Consider the following 21,304-nt stretch of genomic DNA (forward strand, 5'->3'; position numbering starts at 1 on the left):
TCTACAGATTGAAGGGGTCATTTACCTTTAAGTAACTATCTGCCTTCCTGATGGTATATGCGACCCTATTCCTTTGTGAACATTTTGTTCTTTCTATTAAAAGATTCTATGAACATTTGAGCCATGATGTGGGGTTTGAATAATTGATACACATAGGCCCATGTGAGCCCTGAAAAGGCAGGAAAATACCAGGCTAAACGTGTAGTTCCTAACAAAAATGCATACCAAGAACAGTTACTAAATTATGGTCAGCCTTTAACTGCTTGAAAAAATGAAAGGCAACAACAAAAGATTGATAACCTGAGTTTAATAGTAGAGTGAAAAGAATCTAAGCACTGAATGACCTTTACCTTGGCCAGTAAGGTTTTGCCTGTACCAGGCTCTCCATACAGAATGACACCCTTTGGTGGTTTGATACCAATGTCCTCATATAGCTCAGGGTGAGTTAAGGGAAGCTCCACTGCTTCTTTTATCTCTTGAATTTGTGCATCGAGTCCTCCTATGTCAGCATAAGACTCGAGAGGTGCCTTTTCCACCTTCATCACTGAAACCATTGGATCTACTTCATCTTGCAAAAGGCCAACAACAGAAAGAACCTGTAGCAGGACCAAATATTCTTCAGTAAACAAAGCAAAAAGGCACATGTCACGTGCACACCCAGTAGGTGTACAAGTGACATGGCATCTTAGGCATTCATAAGCATTAAGAAGACATTTATGAGCATTAAGCAAAGGCCCGACAGCAGTTCACGACTTGATGAGCTAAATGCCCTAAATGCTCAGGGTGCCTTAGGTGCTGCTGTTGGGGCTGTAACAGTCCCATACACCTGCTGTAAATGCTGTGATAAATACTTGAACGCATTATCCCCGACAGCAGTTCACGACTTGATGAGTTAAATGCCCTAAATGCTCAGGGTGCCTTAGGTGCTGCTGTTGGGGCTGTAACAGTCCCATACACCTGCTGTAAATGCTGTGATAAATACTTGAATGCCTGGATGATGCTTGAAGGCCTTTGCTTAATGCTCATAAATGCCTTCTTAATGCTTATGAATGCTTAAGATGCCATGTCACTTGTACACCTACTGGGTGTGCACGTGACAGCATACGAGACCCTATAGCCCATAAACACATAACCCTTTAGCGGGCTGTTCACACACATTAGGCTCCAAATCCTAACAATCATTGCTTACATAAGATACCTTTAAGAGGTTGTTCCCACACAAAGAACTGACACACATTGGAGGTTGTTCACACACATTGGAACCGCTTTATTTAAAGCCTAAACTTAAACACACTAGAGTGCTAGTTTACACAACCGCCTAGCACTTGTTTATCCCCACATTAATCACTATTAATATTTAACAATTCCCCCCATATTGATAATGCGACTAGAAAGCCCACTCATCATGGACTATGTTTGCTTTTTTGCCTGGCGGTTGCTTCTTGTCGTCGAAGGTAGAAGTAGGAGAGTTTGCATAGTTTTCATTGGCTTTCAGCTTTGCTAATCTCTTCAGACACTCTTTGATGTAGTGCCTTGGCTTGTGGAGGTAATGACATTTTCCTTTCTTCTTGGTGTCACCCTACGACAAGTCTACTTTGCCTTTGTCCCCAGAGAAGAAGGCTTGGTCTCTTATGCTTGCATCACCCTTGGATCTCTCCTTCCTTGTCTGCTCCTTATGGACAAGTAATCCAACCAGCTCCTCAAAGGATATAGGATTGGAGAGATTCTGAGAAGTGTGAAAACTATAACAAGACTCTAATTGGTGGTTGACCAATTTCTTGTTATGAGCTACCTCATCTATATTCAGCCGCAATTCTTTAAGGTCTATTACCTTGGTAATTTGATATGCAATGCAATCACCCTCATTCATGGTCAAGTTGTCTAGCTCCCACATTAGGTACATGACTCATGCTTCATTACAGGACTGGAACATGGTTTCGAGACCACACAAGCAACCCTTGCAAAGCTACAGAATCGGATGTGCACCATTTACTACTAAGGAGTTGGTGGAGGCATTGACGGCACTTCCCAGGGTGAAAGGTCCGTCGGGGATAGGCAAAGGTTGAAGTAAGCCAACCTTCTTTGTATGTGGAACCTTTACTTTTTGACAAATCTTACAGGCTTGTACATGTACATAGACATCACGCCTCATCTTTGGCCAATAAAAGGACCGTTCTAATTTCTGGAGGGTACTGTTGATACCCCTATGTCCTCCAACTAAGGAGTCATGGGCATCATGGAGAAGAGCGGAACTCTTTTCCCGAATGACACAGAGGCGGTTCCTGAAGAACAACCAACCGTTCTGGATGGAATAATGGCCCGGCTCAGAATTGAGGACCAAACTGTACTAAGTACCAAACTCAGGGGAGTCAACATATTGGCCTTTCATACTATCTAAGTCCTTCCCCGTGATTTCGAGAATGGTCGATTCTTGGACTGCCTGGATGCTAGCCTTTCGACTAAGAGCATCTGCTACTTGCTACAGGGTTATTGTCACCAACCTAGACATTTCCCCACTATGAAAGAGGTCTGGTGGACTCCAGGATGTCTGAATATTTGGAAAGTACAAGCTTTGGGAATGGGAGATTATCCTAGAATACAAAGGACCACACTCCTAAAATTTAGGAGAGTTGCTATTTTTTCCGACTCCGATGGAAATTCTGTTCGCGTCATTACATCTGGAATTGAGCAGATACCAAGAGTTGGCAAAGTGCCTATGACAGAATGTCTACTAGTTGGGATATTTTTAGAGAGAAAGTTTATGGAAGGACCCATCTCTTAGATTGGGACATGTGGCAAGAAAGTGGACCAAAGTGAGACAAGTGGCCTGACACTTGTTAGAAAGTGGATCAAAGTGAGACAAGTGGCCTCACACTTGTCACTTCAGCTATTGTGTGGCTCTCCACTTGTCATTGTAGCCTTCTCTTGCCATTTTAGCTCATGGGAGGCCCAAATCTATGAATTGGAGCCCTCTCTCTTCATTAATGGAGGCTCTCTTGCTACACACTAGCCTCTACCACCGTTATAGGCTGCCCTAATGATGGCTACTCTCTTTCTCTCTCACTTGAAGGCTGCCCATGAAGAATACCGGCTGTTGGGGACTGTTTTGGAGGCTTCCATCGCGAAGAAATACCGAAGGCAAAGGTATTTAATCATTTATTATGATTTCTAGCCATTGTACTTGTTGTACCAGCCTTTGTACCTGCTGTACCAGCCATTGTACTGGCTGTACCAGTCCTTGTACTTGTTGTACTTGCTGTACCACCCATTATACTAGCTGTACCAGCTTCCATACTTGCTGTACCAACCATTGTACCTACTGTACTAGTCACTGTACATGCTGTACTAGTATTTGTTCTTGCTGTACTTGCTGTACCAACCACCGTACCGGCTGTACCAACCACCGTACCTGCTGTACCAACCACTATACCGACTGTACCAACCATTGTACCTGCTGTACCGGCTGAATGGAGAGTTGTACTTGCTGTACAAGCTCTATTGCATGAAGACCCGTGGTTTTTGGGGAAGAATCAGTACCCACACGGAGGTATATGGATTATGTTGTTGGCTCGGCATTTCTACAGCCTATGTTCCGGCTTGGTTGCCTCGTGTTGGGCTGTGTTATGGCATTTGTATATGGATAATCCGGCATCTCCCGTGGAGAGAGTAAGGCCCTCAAAGCTTGTACATGATATTATTCTCCTTGGGTAATAAATTACTCCAAGGGGCGGGTCGGCCCATTCCGGCCTCTATGCGGTGTCACACGTGCAAGCTCCATTTTCAGCATTTGTGGATATTTTGTCCAGCTTTTATGTTTTATGCAAAGTGATGATGGATATGTGTTAAGGCTATGGCCATGATTAAATGTTTTAATATGCATTGATGGTATCAACAAGTGTGTCAAAGGCCCTAGTCCCCCGGGCACCCGCCGCGAGTTACAGTTATGCTTACCAGGGATATATTCAATCATTCCTCCAAACTGTTAGAAGAGTTGACTCCACCTGGCCTGTCGATCACTCCACTGGGCACTGTTTGAAGCCACTTAAGTGCTTGGTGGTCTGTTTTTACTGTGAAAACCTGTCCATAAAGAAAAGGCTTCCAATGTTTGAGCGCTGTGATCACACCCAAAAGCTCTTTGTCATATACCGAATATTTCTTTTCGGCGACATTCAACTTTCTACTGTAATTATTAATATGCCACGGGTCTATTGTCCTGCTGGAGAACTGCACCTATGGCTACATTGCTTGCATCGGTAATGACCTCGAAAGGTTCATCCCAAGATGCTAACTTTAATACATGCGCTTCTAAGGCAGCTTTCTAGAGTGCACGGAATGCATCAAGTGCCTTGCCTGTAACTGAGACTTTCTGCTTGCGAGTCTTCACCCCCTTGAGCAAGTCGGTAAGAGGTGCTGCAAGGTTGGAAAACTGATGGACATCGGTACTATAGGCCTGACAAAGACCTACAAATGAGTGGATTTCTTGGGCGGCCTTAGGAATGTCCCAATCTAAGATTTCCTGAACCTTTGATGGACCCAGTCTAATCCCATCAGAACCGATGATATAGCCCAAATACTGAACTTCCTTAACACCAAAGACAGACTTTTTGGCGTTTATGTAGAGCTCATTATCTCGCAAAAGTTGCAAGACTTTCTCCACCTCTTTCTCATGCTGCTCCGCAATGGCTGAGAAGACTAGTATGTCATCAAGGAATATGAAAACACACTTCCCAATGTGGACTGCGAAAATCCTAGACATCATCTTATTGAAGGTTGTGGGTGCATTTGTAAGCCCAAAAGGTATGACTACGAACTCGTAATGACCACGCTCTGTCTGGAAGGCTGTTTTTGGAATGTCAGCTTCAAAAATGCGGACGTCATGGTAACCACTCTTGAGGTCGATCTTAGTGAAAAATTTAGCACCGTCTAAACGCTCCAAAATGTAGGGAGAGAGATCAATGCCCACCTGGCAACTAAGATATCGAATTGGAGTGCCCCTTGGGATCCACTGGAAAGCATCAACTGGTCTCCAAATCAGGGCAAGTGCTGAACCTACCCAAAAACCACACGACTTGTGCCAATTGATCTTGAAAGAAAGTGAAGCAAATATAAAACACAGATGTAGGCCCAGGTACAAGACCTGTAAATGCTAGAAACTGATGTTTATTGCTGAAATCAGAGCACGAGGGAAGCTCGTAGGTGCTGTACAATGGTGAGAAGCAGTAGCAGCTGCTAATGACCTCAACTAAATACTGAAAAATGAGATGAATTGAGGGAAAGGGAGCCAGCCCTTATATACTCCCTCAGGATGTTGGTAGGTCAACTGTAGTAGGCCGACAACATGGTAGTAGCAAAAAATGCTACATAAAATGCCTAAAAATACCAAAAAAATGGTAGAAAAATGCTGAGTAATCTCTGCTAAGATATGCAAATGCAGGGCCTCATAAATGGCCAATACAAGCATGAAAAAGATGATGTAAACCCTCTGGAGATGATATAATCCAACACCTCCTCTTCAACGCTAGAGGGGCGATCCGATACCAGCACGCTGAAGTAACACCTCCATAGTAGCTCTCGGAAGTGGTTTGGTGAAGAGATCAACCACATTGTCTTTGGTAGAACAATAGGCCAGTCGCAGAAGGCCCAACTCGATCCAGTCGCATACAAAATGATAATGCACTTCAATATGCTTGGATCGTCCCCGTATCACAGGATTCTATGCTAGAGCAATAGCACTCTGAGAATCCGAGAAAATAGTAACCGGGGAAGTGTCGGCACGGCACAAATGCTCTAGAATCTGATGAATCCAAAGTGCCTCAGTAGAGGAGAGAAGGTAGGATTTATACTTAGCCTCGGTGGAAGAGGCAAAAACAGTCCTCTGCGTTTGAGACTTCCAAGAAACCAATCCAGAACCAAGCATGAAGCAATATCCAGATGTAGACCTCCGAGTTTTAAAACAGCTTGCCCAATCAGAATCTGTGAAGCCAACCAAATCAGCACCACAAGAGTAGGTGATGCCATAATCTGAAGTACCTTGAAGATAACGAAGAACTCTCAAAGCTGCCTGCCAATGAGACCTTCGAGCGGCTGATGAGAATTGGCTGAGGACACTCATAGCATAGGAGATGTTTGGACGGGTGTTGGCAAGGGAAAGCAATTAGCCAACAATCTGCCGGTGCTTTGTGGAATCCACCAAGGGTGTTTCATCCTCCTTGGATAACTTGGCATTGGGATCCATGGGACAAGAGAGAGGTGTACAATTTGACAACCCATAAAGTGTGAGCAGCTTCCTTACATACTTCTGTTCAGAAATGAAGATACAGTCATCTTTCTGCCAAACCTCCAGCCCAAGAAAATAATGTAGAAGGCCAAGATCCGTCATCTCAAATGTCTCTGAAAGCTTGGACTGAACCTGTGTGACCAACCCAATATCTGAGTCAGAAAGAATGAGGTCATGAACATACAAAACAATGACACATATATCTCCATCAGAAAGAAGCACGAAGAGATTGCTGTCAGCATATGTCCTCTCAAACCAAGAAGGCATCAATCTTCTGATACCAAGCACGAGGTGCCTGTTTGAGACCATAAAGAGCCTTCTGCAGAAGATAAACATGGGTGTCCTGTCCCTAAATCACAAAACCAAGAGGCTGCTCAACATAAACTTCCTCCTCTAAATCTCCATTTAGAAAAGTAGATTTGACATCCATCTGGAACACGGGCTATGTGAAGTGTGCAGCCAGAGCCAAAACAATCCTGATGGTGGTATACCTGGCTGTAGGAGCAAATATCTCATCAAAGTCTTCACTTGCCTTCTGAGCATATCCTCGTGCAACAAGGCGGGCTTTGCACTTGTCCAAAGTACCATCTGCATGAAACTTGACTTTGAAAATCCATTTCACACCAATAACACGACGATGTAAAGGCCGTGGTACCAAAGACCTAGTGTTATTCCTCTCAATAGAGGCCATCTCTGAAGGCAATGAAGTGTTAGGGTTAGGGTTTACAGAAGCTTCAAGCAGGCGTGGAAACCAACAGAGAGAGAGAAGACGACTTCAGTATATGCTTGATGATCAAAAGTGAAGTACAATAGCCACATAATAGTGACCCTAAAGATAAGTGTTCACATGTCCGGCCATAAAATGTGCCGGGTGGACCAAAACACTTATAAACTGCATATAAGTGAAACTGAGCTAAACTGGGGAAAAAACCTCCACTAACTGAAGTAAAAAGTGCCCCAGTAATCTACTGATGATCACTAGCACTCCTCTGGGTGCATACACAGCGTAAAACCCAACAAACCCCCCTGGAGTGATATGTGATCACTGTACATCATCCACCAAAAGGAAACAAATTCAAAGCACTGCGGAATGCTTCAAATTTCGGACGTGGTAATGCCTTGGTGAAGATGTCTGCCACATTCTGATCTGTAGGACAGTAGATCAGACTGATATCTCCTACCTGGAGTCTCTCCCGAACAAAATGATAGTGAATCTCAATGTGTTTCGTGCGAGCATGAAACACAGGATTCCTGGCCACAGCAATGGCACTCTGACTATCAGTATAGATAGGTGTAGGCTCCTCCACTGAAATATCCATATCAGTCATGAGACGACGCAACCAAACACACTCAACAGTAGTAGTGTAGGCTGCTCTCTACTCTGCCTCACAAGACGAAGTGGCCACTGTGGTCTGTTTCTTGCTTAGCCAAGAAATGCATGAAGAGCCAAGAAAGAAACAATTTCCACTAGTGGAATGTCTGGTATCAAAATCACCAACCCAATCTGAATCACTGTAAGCGTATAACTACATGTCACCCCCCTCAGGATAAAGCAATCCAAGAGACAAGGTACCCTGCAAATAATGGAATACACGCTTCACAGCTTGCCAATGTGACAACCGCGGGCTGTGCATAAATCTGCTCAACTGAGAGACTGCATACTGAATATCTGGCCTTGTATTACACGAGTAAATAAGGCACCCAACAGCCTGAGCATATGTAGTGGCATCAAAGGAAACACTGTCATCTTGTAGTGACAGTTTCATCCCAGGCTCCATAGGAGTACTAATAGGCTTGCAATCCTGAAATTTAAACTTCTCCAGAAGTTTAGCAACATAACGTGATTGCAACAACCCAATGCCTCTGTTATCCTTCACAAACTGTATGCCCAAATAGTAATGTACAAGCCCCAAGTCAGACATGTCAAATGTCTGTTGCAGTATCTCCTTAAAAGCTGCAATTTTGTCATCATTTGATCCCATGAGCAAGAGATCATCCACATAAAGACTGATGACCAGCAGATCTGTCTCTTCTTTCTTTACATACAGAGTGGCTTCTGATGGACTGTTCACAAATCCCTGAGTGAGTAGGAAAGCATCTATTTTTGCATACCAAGCTCGTGGAGCTTGTTTCAAACCATACAAGGCCTTTTTCAGCCTGCAAACTTTCCCCTCATGACCATGTTCTGCAAATCCCATAGGCTGAAATACATAAACTTCCTCCTCGAGGTCCCCATGTAGGAATGCAGTCTTTATGTCCAACTGGTGAACAACCCAACCACGATGTGCAGCCAATGCAATGACACACCTAAGTGTCGACATACGGGATGTAGGAGCAAATGTCTCCTCATAATCAATGCCCTTCTTCTGTGCATAGCCCTTTGCAACTAGACGGGCTTTGTACCTGTCAATGGATCCATCTGCATGTCTTTTCAACTTATAGACCCATTTAGTACCAATTGCTTTCTTGCCTTTGGGCAGATCAACCAAATCCCATGTTTGATTCCTTTTAATAGAATCAAGCTCATCCTGCATGGCTTTGTTCCAATGCACATTATCTCGTGCATCCACAAATGAATCAGGCTCATCATCATCCTGTAAACTGGCTGCCATAACCAGATTCAAATCCATGATGTGTGCATGCTCATTGGTCCTTGTTTCCCTACGAGTACAACCAGCAAGAGGACCCTCTAAATGGCTGTCCTGTAATGTCCTCAAATACCATCTAGGTATGTGTCTGACCTGTGGTGCCTGCTGCCCCATATTTGGTTCAGCTTCTGGCTTAGTTTGCTGCTGAATTTCTCCACCACCTACATCATTTGCTGGCTGTCCTGTACCCTCATTAGTTGGATCACCAACTGTGGAATGAAATTCCATAGGTAGTAGACCTTCAAACACATCATTTTCAGCCTGGTTTGCCTCATAACCAGCCATGGATATTTCTGATTTTTCATCAAAAATCACATCCCGACTAGTGAATATCTTCCTGGATAGTGGGTCATATAACCTGTAGCCCTTGCTCTCATGGCTATACCCAACAAAAATGCATTTTGTGGCTTTATCATCCAGCTTCCTCCTCAACTCTTTGGGTATGTGTGCATATGCAAGACACCCAAAGATACGAAAATGCGATACAGAAGGCTTGCGGCCATGCCAAGCCTCAAAAGGAGTAATAGAAACCAATGCCTTTGTGGGACATCGATTCAAAATATGACAAGCACACATAACTGCTTCCACCCAAAAGATATGTGGTAGCCTTTTTGCCTTTAGCATACAACTGGCCATCTCCATGAGTGACCGATTCTTCCTTTCTGCAACCCCATTCTGCTGTGGAGTGTAAGGAGTAGTATACTGATGTTTTATACCTCTACTCCCAAGAAAGGAATTCAGCATATGTGACATATATTCCCCCCCTCGGTCAGAACGGAGAGTCTTGACCTTGCATCCTGACTCTGTCTCAGCAAGTGCTACAAAGGCCAAAAATGCATCATATACCTGTGATTTCTGTGTCAAAAGATAGACCCAGCATATACGAGAGAAGTCATCAATAAATGTTGCAAAATAGAAGCAACCACCTAATGACTTCGTTTGCATGGGACCACAAAGATCACTGTGTATAAGCTGCAACTTTGCAGTTGCTCTTAGAGCCTGATCACGTGGGAAGGAAAACCTATGCATTTTTCCCAAAATACATCCTTCACAAATGTGATCTGGAGGCTTCTCCATGAGAGGTAGATCTGTAAACATGTTATGTCGCTCCATAAGCATAAGACTACCAAAATTTACATGCCCCATGCGAGCATGCCATAACTCCGCATCAACCATGGCTGGAGTAAGAGTGAATGCATGATAAGCAGACTGATCCACTGGCTGAAATGCATCCAACTGATAAAGTCCATGACATAATGTACCAGTAAGCATCAAGGTCAAGGCATTAGCTTTGTCTCTGACTATGCATTTATCATCATCAAAGTGGACTTGCATACCACAATGTGCTAAAGAAGAAATGGACAACAAATTCTTCTTTATCCCTGGTACATATAAGGCATCTGTAAGGCGGAGAATGGAGCCATCAATGGCTGTGAGCTGAATCTCCCCAATGCCACGAACTGGATATGAAGCATTGTTGGCACTGTCACCATTTGGCCACCCAAATGGTTCACTCTTGCTTTCACACTATGTACATATTGGATTGGTGTCCATGGCTTATGGAATATGCCTATGCAGGTGATTGACACGTGTCATGCTGTATAGTTGGATATGATATTCCGCTGGGACTTGATGTTATCATGCCCGGAATATCTGGAGGACTTGGCTTTCCGCTGGGACTTGTGCCTTTGTGTACATGCCCGGAAACGCCTGGAGGACTTGGCTTTCCGCTGGGACTTGTGCCTTTGTGTACATGCCCGGAAACGCCTGGAGGATTGGCTTTCCACTGGGTCTGGTATCGCATATACTTGCCTGGAAACGCCTGGTCTTATATGGTTTCATGAACGGAAATTGCTCATGCCAATGCTGCATTGCATAGCATCTTTATGTGCTTGCCTGCAAATGAAATTGCATGCTGTTTTCATGCCTGCATGACCTATGTGTAGTTCCGGGTAAGGGGACGCCCGCCCGTGAACCGTGCGTGTGAAACTGTCTGCTGACATGGTTGTGTGGCATGTGAACAGGTGGTAAGTATTACCCAATCTAGGCTCAAATAGCCCTTAGGACTTAGCCAATATTTATAAGTGAGTGCGTTCCCACTTTATTAAAGTTTGGGCGCCCAAAAGTCACTTATAAATTATGACCTCTTCCAAGTTCACACTCACTGAAGTCCCGAGGCGGACAAGACTCAATGTCCAGGACCTGATCCTCCCCTTTTACTCATAAATGGGCATCTCCCCATGTCCCTTCACCTGATTGGACCCCAATTCACTTACTTATTAAGAGAAATTCGTGTTTTCTCTTCATGAGGATTTTTGGAGGCTGAAAACTCTGTTTTTCCACCATTTCTCTCCATTTCCAAGCTCTCCATAGCCATACCCAACTTGCTAGGGTGTTTTCCAAGCTTCCAAGAGTGTTTCCAAGTGCTAATCACTCTCCTACTCACTCCTAATGACTGAAATTCAGCAAAACAGCTCTCATTTTTGCTGTAATTTCTGGTCTTTTTGCTGAAAACCCTAATTTCAGCCTTCCTTTCTCAAGTTGAACCATAGGGGAAGCTTTCCCAAGGTTCCCTTCATCCTCTTGAAGACTTTTGTCGCGAAGGATTGCGGCAAATCGAAGATATCAACACTTCTAAAGCTTCCAACGCGAAGGCTTCCGCTTGCAACAACTTCTATGAAGACTAGTAAGGTAATTGGACAATGTATTGTCATTACTTACTCAGTAGAAGGGCAGGACTCCTTGTTTAGCCGCCCTGTGTAGTATTTCTCTTGTCCTATGTGCTCTTGAAGATGTTGCTACCTTGCTTGGTAGAACATAGAGCCAATGGTAGAGAATATGGGCACTGAAGTCGGGCCGGGCATCAAGGCAGCTCCTTGGTGATCTACATCGACATACCATTGTTTTCTAAATGCTGAATTTCATATGCATTGGCATGGAGGATTTGGCAATGGATGCCCGTGAAACTATGTATTGAATTTCTCCAATAGTAATACAATTTACTCAAGGGAGGGGTCGGCCGTTCCGGCTCATTGTGTGCCTCTTGTCAAATTCAGCAATTTACTTCTTGTATTTGAGCAAGTGTCCTTCAAATCTTAGTGTATTTAAGTGTATTGATTAGCATTGTGTTCAACCAAGTTACATTGGTATCAGAGCATACGGTTCTCTTTCACTTCTATCGTGAGAGACGATCACCGTGAACACTAGCTATCTCTACACTTAGAACATTATGGACAGCCATACAATGAATGTTGGAGATGCTATGCTAATCAATACACTTAAATACACTAAGATTTGAAGGACACTTGCTCAAATACAAGAAGTAAATTGCTGAATTTGACAAGAGGCACACAATGAGCCGGAACGGCCGACCCCTCCCTTGAGTAAATTGTATTACTATTGGAGAAATTCAATACATAGTTTCACGGGCATCCATTGCCAAATCCTCCATGCCAATGCATATGAAATTCAGCATTTAGAAAACAATGGTATGTCGATGTAGATCACCAAGGAGCTGCCTTGATGCCCGGCCCGACTTCAGTGCCCATATTCTCTACCATTGGCTCTATGTTCTACCAAGCAAGGTAGCAACATCTTCAAGAGCACATAGGACAAGAGAAATACTACACAGGGCGGCTAAACAAGGAGTCCTGCCCTTCTACTGAGTAAGTAATGACAATACATTGTCCAATTACCTTACTAGTCTTCATAGAAGTTGTTGCAAGCGGAAGCCTTCGCGTTGGAAGCTTTAGAAGTGTTGATATCTTCGATTTGCCGCAATCCTTCGCGACAAAAGTCTTCAAGAGGATGAAGGGAACCTTGGGAAAGCTTCCCCTATGGTTCAACTTGAGAAAGGAAGGCTGAAATTAGGGTTTTCAGCAAAAAGACCAGAAATTACAGCAAAAATGAGAGCTGTTTTGCTGAATTTCAGTCATTAGGAGTGAGTAGGAGAGTGATTAGCACTTGGAAACACTCTTGGAAGCTTGGAAAACACCCTAGCAAGTTGGGTATGGCTATGGAGAGCTTGGAAATGGAGAGAAATGGTGGAAAAACAGAGTTTTCAGCCTCCAAAAATCCTCATGAAGAGAAAACACGAATTTCTCTTAATAAGTAAGTGAATTGGGGTCCAATCAGGTGAAGGGACATGGGGAGATGCCCATTTATGAGTAAAAGGGGAGGATCAGGTCCTGGACATTGAGTCTTGTCCGCCTCGGGACTTCAGTGAGTGTGAACTTGAAATTGTGCAAAGATTAAGTGCTGAAATGTGCATGAGGATCACACGTGAGAGAGAAGGAAGAGAGAGGTTGAGAAATGAAAACCGTAGGGATGTGAAATCCCACGATTCCCTTCATGCATATATTATTATTATCAATAAAAAGTCATAACCACTTACAAAGGTTTTGTACCACTTATTCATGTCCATACATTTATTAATGTCCATTGTGCATTGTGCACATTAGATTGACCTCATTAATTCTAACACTCCCCCTTAATGATCAATCTATTTTCTTTTACACCCAACATATTTCTAAACTTTTCAAACTTATCCTTTGAGAGAGCTTTTGTGAGTATATCCGCTGCTTGGTCTTCAGTAGAGCAATAAATCAGCTCTATCTCCTTTGATTGCACCTTTTCCCGTACAAAATGATATTGTATTTCAATATGCTTTGTACGTGCATGAAACACTGGATTCTTTGCTATTTGTATGCAACTTTGATTGTCACAATATATTATTGTTGGATCAGCCTGCTTCACTTTGATTTCTTCCATGATTCTTCTCAGCCATATAGCTTCACATGTTGCACTCTTTGCTGAAATATACTCAGCTTCAGTAGATGATAAAGCAACGGTGGGTTGCTTCTTACTTTTCCATGATATTGCTCCACTTCCAAGAGAAAAACAATAACCTGAAGTAGATCTTCTATCTTCAACACTGCTGGCCCAATCTGAGTCACAGTAGCCAGCCAAAGTGAGAGTACATGCTGAATTATATTCAATACCATAGTTGAATGTACCTTTAAGATATCTCAACACCCGCTTTGCTGATTTTAAATGAGGTTCTCTTGGATCAGCCATGTATTGGCTGAGCATACTAACTGCATATGATAAATCTGGCCGAGTTATTGTTGCATATATAAGGCTGCCCACAAGCTGCCTATAAGCGGTAGGATCCACCTTTCTTTGATCTCCACTTGATGTGAGCTTTTCATTGACTTCCATTGGAGTAGAAAGAGCTTTTGAATCAGCCATATCAAACTTCTCAAGCACATCTTTGATATACTTTGATTGTGTGAGAAACATGCTATTCTCTTGACGCCATACTTCAATACCAAGACAATAATGAAGTTGGCCCAAATCTTTCATATCATATTCCATGGATAAGCTCCTCTTTATCTTGTCAATAAGAGAGCTATTACTTCCTGTGATAACTAGATCATCAACATACACTATTAGAAGCAAAAGATCTTCATTATGCTGAAATATATATAAGTTTGGATCACTTTTACTTCTCATGAAGCCATTGGACAGCAAATACTCATCAATCCTTGAGTACCATGCACGTGGAGCTTGCTTTAATCCATACAATGCTTTCTTGAGCTTGCATACCAGCTTTTCTTTGCCTTTGACTTCAAATCCTTTTGGCTGCGACACATATACCTCCTCTTCAAGAATGCCGTTGAGGAAGGCACTCTTGACATCCATTTGAGCAATCTCCCAATCATGATGAGTTGCTACAGCCAAAACAACTCTTATAGTATTCATCTTTGCCACGGGAGCAAAGGTTTCTTCATAATCTATACCTTCTTGTTGCACATAGCCTTTTGCAACCAGCCTTGCTTTGTATTTTTCAAGAGTACCATCAGCTTTGTATTTGATCTTATATACCCATTTTGTTCCTATGGCTTTCTTCCCATGTGGAAGATCAACAAGACTCCACGTATCATTCTTCATAATGGAATTATATTCTTCTTCCATGGCTGTCCTCCACTCTTTGCTCTTGTTGGCTTCTTCAAAAGAATCTGGCTCTTCTTCACTTAACACTCTTGCCATGAGTGCTAAATTGACATTGGCTGAATGTTTGCTCTTCAATCTTTGGCTTCGTCTTTCACCTTCAATACTAGATTCTGGCTGCTCCTTCATTTGACCATCTTCTATGGTCTTTATGTACCATTTTGGAAGCTTTTTAACATGGGTAGGTGCTGTCTCACCTCCCCCATCATGTGAGATTCTCCTTGGACTGTTTGAGACAGCCCCTTGAGGACTTTGAGGATGTCCCATATCATCATTAGTGGCTGGTCCCTTATGCTTTTGCTGATTCTCATCAAGAACACGAGCACCTGTGTCTTCATCAATCTCATAAAAGATTAGTTGATCATCAACTTCATGAATTTCATCATTATGGACAGCAAAGGTACCTTCATTGAAGATCACATCCCGGCTGATTATGATCTTCCTTGCAACCGGATCATACAACTTATATGCTTTGGAGTGTGTAGAGTATCCTATGAAGATACACTTTCTTGACTTATCATCAAGCTTTTGCCTCCTTTCTTTGGGAACATGTGCATATGCAACACAACCAAAAACCCTCAAGTGAGAAACATTGGGTTTATATCCGGAATATACCTCTTCGGGTGTCTTTCCATCCAACACTTTAGTTGGTGATCTATTTTGGAGGTACACGGCTGTTTGGACAGCTTCGGCCCAAAAATTTGATCCAATATTTGCATCCTTCAACATGCATCTTGCCGCTTCCACAAGAGTGCGGTTCTTTCTCTCAGCCACTCCATTTTGTTGTGCACTATATGCTGTGGTTAATTGCCTAAAGATGCCATGCTCCATACAATAAGAATCAAAAGCCTCCGAGTTAAACTCACCTCCCCGATCAGTCCGGAGTATCTTTATCCTTTGTCTTGCTTCATTTTCAGCTTGAGCTTTCCATTCTTTGAAGACTTCAAGTACATCTGACTTATGTTTGAGAAAAAACAGCCAACACTTCCTTGAGTAATCATCAATAAGGGAGAGGAAATACCGTGAACCACCCAATGAAGGTCTTTGGGCTGGTCCCCATAAGTCACTATGAACCAATACAAGTGGCCTCCTTGCTCTAAATGAGCTTGCTTTTGGAAATGGAGCCCTTGCATGCTTGCCAAGAACACAAGGCTCACATACTCCCGGTATTCCTTCAATCTTGGGTAAGCCCGTCACCAAGCCTTTGTCATGAAGATACTTCAATGCTTCAATATGCAAGTGACCATACCTCCTATGCCATAAATGAGATAATTCAGCTTTTTGAGTCATCAGAACTTGCTGTCCACCCATTGTAATCAGCTTATACAGCTTGTCATTGCTTCGTATGCCACGGGCCACCTCTTCACCATGCTTCTCAAGGTCTTTTATGATAAAATGGTCCTTAAAGAACTCCACGGACATGTGCTGGTCTGTAATACAGCCAACGGAAAGCAAATTTCGTGCAAGATTAGGAATCCAAAGCACATCTTTAAGCATACCTGTGTCACCATTTCTGAGCTTGATTGGTATATCACCATGTCCTTCAATGCTTTGAGTGCTATCATCACCCAAAACCACTTTGTTTTTGTTGCCTTCATCAACATAAGAAGAAAACCAATCACCATTGCCCGTCATATGGGCTGTAGCTCCCGAATCAACATACCATTCTCCTTTGTAATGAGAGTGAGTTGATTCAGCCATCAAAAGGAACTCATCTTTGCTTTGTCTTCCATCATGTGGGCTATCTTCTTCCACATAATTGCTGTTTTGCTTTCTTGAGTAGTTGGAGAAGCCTCTCCCCCTACCTCTCATGCTTTGTGCATGTTGTTTGATTCTACATTCACTTTCAATATGGCCATCTTTACCACAATAAAAACAGGGACCTTTACCTCTTGGATTGTTGTTGAAGCCTCCTCTTGAGCCTCCTCTAAAGTTTCCTCTTGAATTGCCTCTATAATTACCTCTTCCACGAGAGGTGTAGCCTCTTCTATCATCATGGGAAGAGCTTGAATCTCCCCCTTCTTCATTGCTGGTCTGATTTTGCCTTTCATTGTTTCTCCAAGTTCCTCCTCTACCACGGCCACGCCATGGTTTGCCTTTGACATTGAAAGCTTCATCCTTTGCTTTGACACTTTTTGTGCTATTCCCTTGTCTTCTTAGCTCTTCTTGGAGAAGAAAAGCACTCAGCTCTTCAAATGATGGTGTAGATTCTCTCACCATGAGAGAAGTAACTAGTTGTTGCCATGGGGAGTTAGGCTCATTCATTGTGAGCCCATTCATTGCAATGCTCACCATATCTACATCACTCACCATCTCATCCACCGACACAAGCTGATCAGTAATATCCTTTAAACGAGTCAAATAAGATGTGATTGACTCACTAGATTCCTTCTTAAATGTGTGTAACTTTTGCTTTAAAAACAGCAACCTTGTTGTATTTACCGATTCATAAAGGCCTTGAAGTATGCCCCATGCTTCATTTGAGGTTGAAGCACTACTTATTTGTGGAATAATGCTGTCCTTCACATTCATGTTGATGTAGACAAGAGCCATTTGTGCTCTCCTATCATACTTCTCCCTTTGAAGGAGTTCTCTTTCATATCTTTCCTCTTCAAGCTGTCTTTGATTCTCTTCAAGAACCTCGGTGATCATGGGTCTTCTCACGGTTGGTCTTTCTTCCTTGCCATTCGTGATGTCCCACAAGTCCTTCACCTTGAGAATATTCTTTAACTTGAACTTCCAAATGGGATAATTTTTCCCATCCAACTTCCCACTCTCCGGTAGGATCAGCATATCAAGCTTTGCCTCTGCCATGTAGGCTTTTGGACAGCACACACTTAGTGAGGAAATCTTCTCCACACAATGGAGATTAATGTGGTTCAATAACCACACAATGGACAGCACCACTCTTCCACAAATGACCTTTAATTTGTCATAATTTAAATGCTACATACATTACCAACATGTTGCAGCTTTCCATCAGCTTCATGGTTGATCTTTGACCTTGCTCTTTGCTGGTCATACATGCCATTAGCCCTCTTCCCGGGCAATCCTTTGAATGCAAAATTCTTCAAGTCTTCAAGGGCCTTGACATGCCCAAACACATGGGTTGTGGACAGCAGCACTTTACTTCCATTTTTGACATAAAATCAGGTCCTAACTTCAAGTTTGACACTTCAAACATGAAATGCTCCACTTTGGCTTGAAAAATCAGCAAGTATGTGGTCCCTTGAACATCACATGCATGGCTGGAGCAGTAATTTCTTCTTGGACAGCAACTTGGGCAACATTTGCCTCAACTTTCTCCATGATTTGGAAACCCATTGATAGGGCCATCAATTAATCATTCATTTGCCCCAATTTGGTGTAACGCGCGGAAGCTCTGGGTAGTCTTCTTTCAGCCCTAAACACTCTTGAAGACCTTCTGATGCAAAAACGCACCATGATGCAAAAACGCAGGTAGAGAGAGAGTAGAGAGAGAGAGTGAGAAGTGCGGGAAATTCAGTATATACTATGTACAAAAAGGTACAGATCTTTGCAGCCATGGGCTGCCTTCATAAAAAGGTAATAAACCCTAAAATCTGTCCCCTATGGGACCTCTAAGTGACCCACACCCCTAGTGGGTGGAATGACTAAAATGAGGAGCACTTGGTGGCTTTTATAGTGTTCTTGGACATTGTGTAAGCTGGCCGACTGCTGGTCGGCCAGTTCCAAAAGCATTTAATGCTTTTCCTTTTAACGCAACCGCCTGGTCTTGTTCATGATGCGCAGCCTGCTGCCTTTGTCCCCTGGTTCAGCCGACACCTCCTACAGCCAGCCGACTTCTTCCTCTTGATCAAGGTCTGCTCCAAGTCCTGCTCCATCATCTTCTACTGGTTCATGTTCTTTATCTGCTTGCCCCCTTCTGGATTTAGCCCTAGAAATGTCCATGGCATCTGTGATGCACATGACATCCCCCTCTGCTAAACTTGATGACGGGAATCCAACCTGCTCTTGGATGACTGTCATCATCCCAATCCTGTTCCGAAGTCCCTCTGTCATCATCCATCCTTGGCAAACCTTTTTCTCTGAAACTCCGTTCTGTTCTCCAAACCACTCTGTCTCTGATGAAGATCTATGCATCTGGTCTTCCTCTAGTCCACAATCCATTCCTGCCCTGGCTCTGAACACCGTCTTGGTCTTCGTTCCTGGAACTGAGTCTGGCACTCTCACATCACCCTTGGAGGATCAACCTCCCTTGGGACCGTTTCCCTTAGAACCCATCTGGCTCACGGAACTGACATCCCCATCTGGCACTGTGGAACACCACCAACAAACCTCCTGGGAGTTCTTCCCGATCTGTGTTCTTGTCTTGGGCTTCGAATCCGTGTACTTTCCTGTACCTTGGACCTGTACACTATCATCTGGGACTGATTCAGCGTTTAGCTTTGCTGAGCCTGATGCTCTGATACCAATGTAACGCGCGGAAGCTCTGGGTAGTCTTCTTTCAGCCCTAAACACTCTTGAAGACCTTCTGATGCAAAAACGCACCATGATGCAAAAACGCAGGTAGAGAGAGAGTAGAGAGAGAGAGTGAGAAGTGCGGGAAATTCAGTATATACTATGTACAAAAAGGTACAGATCTTTGCAGCCATGGGCTGCCTTCATAAAAAGGTAATAAACCCTAAAATCTGTCCCCTATGGGACCTCTAAGTGACCCACACCCCTAGTGGGTGGAATGACTAAAATGAGGAGCACTTGGTGGCTTTTATAGTGTTCTTGGACATTGTGTAAGCTGGCCGACTGCTGGTCGGCCAGTTCCAAAAGCATTTAATGCTTTTCCTTTTAACGCAGCCGCCTGGTCTTGTTCATGATGCGCAGCCTGCTGCCTTTGTCCCCTGGTTCAGCCGACACCTCCTACAGCCAGCCGACTTCTTCCTCTTGATCAAGGTCTGCTCCAAGTCCTGCTCCATCATCTTCTACTGGTTCATGTTCTTTATCTGCTTGCCCCCTTCTGGATTTAGCCCTAGAAATGTCCATGGCATCTGTGATGCACATGACATTTGGGCAAGTTTTCCATCAAATTTTGGAAGAAAAACAGGGCTGAAACCCTAATTTCAGATTTTCATACCTTCCATTGATCAAATTGGCTTCGTTTTGGGACTGATTTGCACACCTTTGAGGGCTGAATCATCTCCAATTCTTCATGCAAGAAATCGCCTCTGATTTGGGGCCCAATTCTCCATCGATTTGCATCAAAACAGGTCGCTTTGCTTCTATGGTGCTTGCTCCTTCAAATCGCCTCTTTCCTGGGATTGCATGGGACTTGAATTAGGGATTTGAACCCTCTAAATCAATGCTGGTCACCCCTGGACAGAAATCGTTTTTCTCCATGCTCTCTCTTTCCTGCGTTTTTGCTATCCCTGGAACCCCCTTCTTCTCCTCTACACGTTTTGCTCTGATACCATGAAATTGTGCAAAGATTAAGTGCTGAAATGTGCATGAGGATCACACGTGAGAGAGAAGGAAGAGAGAGGTTGAGAAATGAAAACCGTAGGGATGTGAAATCCCACGATTCCCTTCATGCATATATTATTATTATCAATAAAAAGTCATAACCACTTACAAAGGTTTTGTACCACTTATTCATGTCCATACATTTATTAATGTCCATTGTGCATTGTGCACATTAGATTGACCTCATTAATTCTAACAGAACTTGGAAGAGGTCATAATTTATAAGTGACTTTTGGGCGCCCAAACTTTAATAAAGTGGGAACGCACTCACTTATAAATATTGGCTAAGTCCTAAGGGCTATTTGAGCCTAGATTGGGTAATACTTACCACCTGTTCACATGCCACACAACCATGTCAGCAGACAGTTTCACACGCACGGTTCACGGGCGGGCGTCCCCTTACCCGGAACTACACATAGGTCATGCAGGCATGAAAACAGCATGCAATTTCATTTGCAGGCAAGCACATAAAGATGCTATGCAATGCAGCATTGGCATGAGCAATTTCCGTTCATGAAACCATATAAGACCAGGCGTTTCCAGGCAAGTATATGCGATACCAGACCCAGTGGAAAGCCAATCCTCCAGGCGTTTCCGGGCATGTACACAAAGGCACAAGTCCCAGCGGAAAGCCAAGTCCTCCAGGCGTTTCCGGGCATGTACACAAAGGCACAAGTCCCAGCGGAAAGCCAAGTCCTCCAGATATTCCGGGCATGATAACATCAAGTCCCAGCGGAATATCATATCCAACTATACAGCATGACACGTGTCAATCACCTGCATAGGCATATTCCATAAGCCATGGACACCAATCCAATATGTACATAGTGTGAAAGCAAGAGTGAACCATTTGGGTGGCCAAATGGTGACA

The 21,304-nt window shown here is 43.5% G+C and overlaps 1 protein-coding gene across 1 annotated transcript in view; it reads right to left on the reverse strand.

Annotated features, from left to right (window-relative positions):
- Positions 1-21,304, reverse strand: part of LOC147623604 (26S proteasome regulatory subunit 4 homolog A) — a 45,240-nt gene that overhangs the window by 14,353 nt on the left and 9,583 nt on the right. Inside the window, exon 2 of the mRNA XM_086820174.1 lies at positions 351-596. Within this exon, the coding sequence (XP_086676300.1) occupies positions 351-596 (246 nt within the window). The remainder of the gene's footprint in view (positions 1-350; positions 597-21,304) is intronic.

The sequence above is a fragment of the Cibotium barometz genome, chromosome 26 (assembly GCF_041138505.1).
Source record: "Cibotium barometz isolate CiBa-2024 chromosome 26, ASM4113850v1, whole genome shotgun sequence".
In the NCBI taxonomy this organism is placed as follows: Eukaryota; Viridiplantae; Streptophyta; class Polypodiopsida; order Cyatheales; family Cibotiaceae; genus Cibotium; species Cibotium barometz.